General features: G+C 40.2%; 1 protein-coding gene across 1 annotated transcript in view; it reads left to right on the forward strand.

The window, feature by feature from the left end:
- Positions 1–6,348, forward strand: part of SLC17A9 (solute carrier family 17 member 9) — a 52,569-nt gene extending 46,221 nt beyond the window's left edge. Inside the window, exons 9-14 of the mRNA XM_044661163.1 lie at positions 1,393–1,427; positions 2,020–2,135; positions 3,035–3,090; positions 3,389–3,418; positions 4,909–5,186; positions 6,222–6,348. Coding sequence (XP_044517098.1) covers positions 1,393–1,427; positions 2,020–2,135; positions 3,035–3,090; positions 3,389–3,418; positions 4,909–5,072 — 401 coding nt within the window. The 3' untranslated portion in view covers positions 5,073–5,186; positions 6,222–6,348. The remainder of the gene's footprint in view (positions 1–1,392; positions 1,428–2,019; positions 2,136–3,034; positions 3,091–3,388; positions 3,419–4,908; positions 5,187–6,221) is intronic.
- The last annotated feature ends 240 nt before the right edge of the window (positions 6,349–6,588 follow it).

Below are 6,588 nucleotides of genomic sequence, written 5' to 3' on the forward strand. Positions count from 1 at the left end.
GAAGGAAGGAAGGAAGAAGGGAAGGAGAAGAAAGAAAGAAAGGAGGGAAGAAGGGAAGGTAGGAAGGAAGGAGAGAAGGAAGGAAGGAGGGAAGAAGGGAAGGAAGGAAGGAAGAAGGGAAGGAAGAAAGAAGGAAAGAAAGAAAGGAAGGAAGGAAGGAAGGAAGGAAGGAAGGAAGGAAGGAAGGGAAAAGGGAAAAAAAGCACTTAATTAAGTATAAAGTTCTAAGTATATTGGTTCTAGTCCTAGCCTAACCACTAAATACCAATTGCTTAAGCTTTGGGTGAGTCACTTCTCTCTTGACTTCAGTCTCTTCTGTAAAATGAAGGGGCTAGACATGGTGATTAAAAAGGTGGGAGACAGGAAAACAATGGACTTAATCTTGCAATTCTCTTGGCTGATTTTTTTAAAAAAGGAAAGCCTTGATATAGTTGTAAACTCTTCTATCTCTTGGTTAGAGGACATCATTAACCTTTTTGGGTTGACTATACTATATCTAGGTGTTAATTAGTTGTTATGGTTTGACCTGTGGCATGGGAAAATCATACTGTAAGGGCAGCCAGATGGCTCAGTGGACAGAGAACCAGATCTGGAGATGAGAAGCCCTGGATTCAAATCTTCAGATACTTCCTAACTGTGTGATCCTGGGCAAGTCACTGAACCCCAATTGCCTACCTCCTATCACGATTCTTGGAATTGATTCTTAGTCCTCAAAAGTCAGAAGGTAAGGGTCTTAAAAAAAGAAAAAGAAAATAATACTATACCTTGAAACTTCTCCAAGCATTTTCAAGTTTCTCATCTCATTTCATCCAAATCCATGTTCTATCGAACCTTATTATCCTGATACTCCTAGATGATGGTGAACAGACATGGAAGAACGCATACATACCCATTGACCTTCTGAAGATATCAAATATTTACATTCATGCATATACACATTTGCAGGCATTTTACCTTGAACATGCATACACAGCTCTATTAGCCCATGTGGATGTATATTTGTGCATAACCATTGGTTCATATAATTCGATTCAATTCAGCAGATGAATGAATGAAAGAAAGAAGACATTTATTAATTTCTTCTGAGCACTGTGATAGGGACTGGGGATACAAAAACAGAAGAAAAACAATTCCTGCCTCCAAGGAGTTTACTTTGTCCTGCAGAGATGTAAACCAAAACATAGACAGTATGGAGACAAACATTTCTTTCCTTGATGTAGTTGCACAGCCAGCGCTGTGATTTCCTAGCAGATTGTTCTATGGGCCTCGGAGAGGTCAGGACCCAACCAAGCACTGATAAACCTTTTTTGCTTTTTTCTTTTCTCAAATCTTTAATCAAAGATTCTCAGTAGCATATAGTATGAAATAACAATCTCATTTTCCCCATTTCAGGCTACAGAACAATCACTGTGCGCAAACTGATGCAGGTATGAAAGCAAGTTTAACTTTGATCTCAGATCCTCCCTGTCTGGCTTCTCATTGCCCAGAGAATTTTCCTGATGGCTGGATTCCTGTTCCTAATGTTGCTTGTTTTCTTGAATGGGATCAACATGTCTCATTCACCTAGAGTTCTCTATGAAGGGTGACAGAGATTAAAACATGTGGTAATAGATTTAAACTCAAGGCCTTCTTTCTAGTCTGACGTGTTAGACAATCTCTATAAATCGGTTTCCCTACAAAATGAGAGTAATTCCTATTATTATTATTATTAATTTTGTATTTATTATATAATTAATTAAAAATCAATATTCTTTATGGCCAAGCTAGCAAGCTCACTTCCTTCCTTCCTTGTCTGAGATCTGTAGCTGGAACTGTTTGCAGAGGTGCCAGCTGCTGCTGAATTCAAAACCTGATTGGGAGGCCAGTGGTCCTGCCATTCAGGGACAATTTGACTTTACTACTCATGAAGATTGTTTCAGAGAATTAAGGATGATCTCCTCCTACCCAGTAGGGAGTGCTTTCATCATCTGAAGTTGATTCTCTGAGTCAGTGCTAGTGACCTTTCTCTTTCTCTAACAGGTGATGGGTTTAGGCCTGTCCAGTGTGTTTGCTTTGTGTTTGGGTCACACAAGGAGCTTTTGTAAATCTATTGTATTTGCATCAGCTTCTATTGGACTCCAGACCTTTAACCACAGGTAAGAGGTCTCTCTGTCTGCTGGATTGTTGTCTATTCTATGTCATCCTCATGCTCACCTAATCATCTACCATAGTGATCAGCACATAGTATAGTAGGTACTCAACAGATTCACTTTGCATAGGAACTTTAAAGTCACTCTTGCATCTCTGAGTATGGTGACTTTTTTCTCAATTTTAGATGTGCTTGTGAGCATAAAAATGAACACTGAGGCAAGGGTTTTGAAAGGGGAAAATGTCTGTGAAGCTGGCTTGGTTTTTACACTTATTTTGATCCATATAGTTTAGTTAAATTGTATCTTTTAGAGATAATTTAATATACAGTCACACATTTGTCTCCTCATCACTTCCCCCTTCCTTCTTCCATAGCAACAATGTATAGTTCACATAGTAAGCTCAGATAATTTCTGTTGAATTAACCACTTAGCATTGCTTTTTAAGTGAATGACTTCTATTCCAATATGAACATTACAATTGATGTTTACATGATTTGTTAGTTTTCCTGCCATTTCCACTCATGAATTTTTGCTGCCATGCTGAGAGCTCCTGTGCCCATTTCGTAGATGAGAAAACAGGGGCCCCAAGAGATGCAATGGGTTGCCCAAGATCACAAAGCAAATTAATGTCAAAAGCTACCCTAGAGCTGAAGGTCTCTATGTACCTAGTTGGTGACCTAGCTAATGGATCGAGGACTGTGATAATTTCCTGGGGTGACCTAAGTCTTCTCTTTTTGGTGGTTTTGGTTGTTTTCCCTCACTGAATTTATATCCCTCTTTCCTTTGATTTTTTTTCTCCTAATCACTCCTGGAAGGTTTAGTCTAGTGATGGGGACTCACCTACTGAATTCACTGTTCCAATTCTGGTAGAACTTACCTTCATTTTCTTTTCTGTTTTACAATAGTGGAATTTCAGTTAACATTCAGGACCTGGCCCCATCCTGTGCTGGCTTTTTATTTGGTGAGGATGCATTTTTGACTCTGAATAGAGAAGGTTGTTTCCCCCACCCCTGGGGAGGAATTCATCCCAGAAGAGCCAGCCTTATAAACATTCCTCGGTTGGGAGACCTTTGCCATGTTGTTTCCCAGCCTTTCCCTAAGAGACAAGGCCACTGGGCTGTGTCTAAGGATTCTAGACCCCTGCTTACTGTATCCCCCAGGAAAGCACAATAGGGAGGTAGTTGACACAGGGCCCATTCCCATAACCATCAGCAGAAAGGTTTGCTCTCACTTTTCTTTCCTTTCTGTCTTGTTTGTAGGTGTAGCAAATACAGCTGGAGCCTTGGCTGGTAAGTAGCACCGAGCTCAGAGTTTAGGTCCTGAGCTCAGCCAGAGTTCAGACCTTCCTAACTTACTGATGAAAATTGTGCTCTAAGTGACTCTACCTCCTAGAACCAAACCCATTTGGGAAATCAAGATCACTCTCTAAGGAGACCCTATCAACAGAATGGACCCTGCCCATTTTCTTTCATTTATATAGTTAAAGTTAATGCTGTCCTGTACAAGCTGGCCTCTGGAGACCCCAGGAAGTATTACAATAGATACAGGAACTCTCATGTGCCAGACTGAGACTCAGACATTGACTTAAATTATGTGTTTAGCCAAATGTTGGGCAGGCAATAAGCACCTGGGACTTGTTACCCTGAAAGGTTGTTTATCGGCTAAAAATAGACATTTGTTCTAGCAAGGTGTAGATAGAGCTTTGGATAACATCCTTACGATGTGTTATTATCCTAGATTTTCAGAGACAAATGCGCAGGGATGTGTTGGTATATTTTTAACAATTGGTGTTCTGGTGGAGGAGGGGAGGTACCTATGATATATTTTTAAATTTAATATGCATTATTAAAAATTTCTCCATTATTTTATTAAGTCCAAACAGTCAACAATTCAATACACCAAGTCCTTATTTATTGTTGATTTCCAAGATGTAAATGCTTAAACTGAAAATTAAACAGTGGGATCTCATGAATCCTTTGATCTGGATCTAGCATACCCTTGGTTGGAAAGGACCTCAGAGGTTTTCTTGTTTGACTTCCTATCCTAAGCAGCAGTTTTTTCCACAGTATCCCTCACAGGTGGTCAACCAGCTCATACTTGAATATTGTTTATAAAGTAGATGATAGCTTTAGTTCTTAGAAAGTTTTTCCTTAAAAATCTGTTTTATAATTTCTATCCATTTGTTCTAATTCTACTTTCTAGAGTAGCATACAGAAGAAGGCTCCCTCTTGCACATGGTAGTCCTTTTAATATTTGAAGATAGCTCTCATATCCTGGCTTCCTCCTCTTCCCCTAGTCTTCTCTTTTAACATCCTCAGGTCTTCAGGTTTTCCCAATGTGAGGAAATTCCCAGAGACTTTTCCATCCCATTTGCTTTCTCCTGGATCTACTTGCTAATGTGCCTCCTAAAAGCATGGCACCCAGATCTGAAAATAAGATTCTAGAAGTTAGGATCATTTGAAACACATCTCAAACCCTTAAGAGATCAATCCCAGGGGGCAGCTGGGTAGCTCAATGGATTGAGAGCCAGGCCCAGAGATGGGAGGACCTATGCCTCTGTGACCCCCATTGCCTAGCCCTTACCACTCTTCTGCCTTGGAGCCAATACACAGTATCAACTCCAAGATGGAAGATAAGGGTTAAAAAAAAATCAATTCCAGTTTTCTCCACAGCATCCCTGATTCCATATCCCACTCTCAACTTCTGGTATATACATGATCCAGGATGATATGAGCCATTTTAGTTGTAAATCCTTTCTTCTTTTTTCTCCTTGATTCAGGTGTTGTTGGGGTGTGCTTGGGAGGATATCTGATTGAAACCACTGGCTCCTGGACTTCAGTTTTCAATCTTGTGGCCATCATTAGTAATCTGGGACTATGTATGTTCCTGGTATTTGGAGAAGCCCAGAGGGTGGATTTCAGCTCTGCCTATGAAGAACTTTAACTCTTGAAGCCTCCAGCTGGAAACTGACAGACCACTCAGTCAACGAAGAGTTGCATTTCCATTTAATTCTTCATGGGGAAAAGATAGCCAGTTTTCTAAAGGAAAAGGGAAAAGGTTGGTTCTGCCAATGGCGAAAACCAAATGCAAAGGAAAAACTTTGTGGGCTTGAAGAGAATGGGGGTAGAGAGGAAGACATGCCCAGACCTTATCTCTGATCATTTGCTGGAACCTCCTATCCCTAGCACACTGTGTGTGTCTGTTCCTTAATCACAGTAAGAGCCTGCTTTATGCAGATTGAGGTGACATTATCTTTCAAGACCTCTTTAGGGAGATGACCTTGACTAGTCCATTGACATAGAAGGAACATTTAATCTTTGGGAGCAATCTCTGGCATGAGACAGTGTGTGAATTGGTATTGGACACTGGCCTCTCCTGCTGCCCCAATGCCTTTTCCCTTTGGGCAATGGATTTTTCTAAGGTATTGTTTTTAGTTCTCTTTCTCCTGGGGCTTGTATATCAGGTGTGAAATCCCTGGGAGTAAGAATCTCTTGGGAGTTTCCCCACTATTTCCAAGAAGTTGTCTGAGCAACTCTGTTCCATGTCAATAGAAGAGTATCAGCTGAGAGTCCTGTTTGATCCTGTGGATTCAAAACACACATGTCCTTGCTCTTTCTCCCTCAGCAACTTTGTGTGTTCTTACTTTGCATTCTGAGAATGCTGGAGACATTCCAGTCAAGCCATAGCTAGTTGGCAGCTGGCTATGGGATTCCTTTGCAATAGGGGATCCATAGGACTTTGAGAACTACCCAACTAGATACCAATTTTTGGGGAGCTGGATAGTCTCTTTCATTGCAGGGGAAAGCTATCCAGCTTTGCCCCAGAGAAGCAGTGTTGTCTAAGGAGTCCAAGAGATATCAGTAGACATTCTGCCTGCTATAAAGCCTTGGGAAAAATATAGTTTATCTCTGTGCCACAAGTTACCCCATGTGTAAAATGGGAATAATAATAGCCACGCTGCCCATTTCTACCTCAAAAGGTCATTATGAGGTCTCTGAGATCATAGTGGGAGGCATACTTTAAGTTCTTTAGAGTAAAAGTCGTTTCAAATGGTGTGGTTGTTATTAATGGATTTCTTTGTTAATCAACTAGTGTGCTGATTAACCTCATGACTGGAGAATCCATGACATTTTTTCCAGAAGATGTTCACTGAGTCTTCCTTGAAGAAAAAGGCAACATATTTAAACCAGACAGAATTTAATTTAAATGATGATCATTAAAAGGCTAGTAAAAATTAAGACTGTCTTCATCATTTTAGCTCATTTATATACGTGTCTCTCTGAATGTTTTAATTCATTTGACTATTTATAGAATTTTTTTTATAGGAAGAGAACTCCCAAATTTCCTTAAGATATACGTATGTGGAGGTTATAAACTAAGTTTCTAGGGAGGTTTCTGAGACACATGAGCTGTTGAATGTCTGCCCTTCCTAGAAAGAGGCAGAATTATGCATTTCATG

The sequence above is a fragment of the Gracilinanus agilis genome, chromosome 2 (genome assembly GCF_016433145.1).
Source record: "Gracilinanus agilis isolate LMUSP501 chromosome 2, AgileGrace, whole genome shotgun sequence".
In the NCBI taxonomy this organism is placed as follows: domain Eukaryota; kingdom Metazoa; phylum Chordata; class Mammalia; order Didelphimorphia; family Didelphidae; genus Gracilinanus; species Gracilinanus agilis.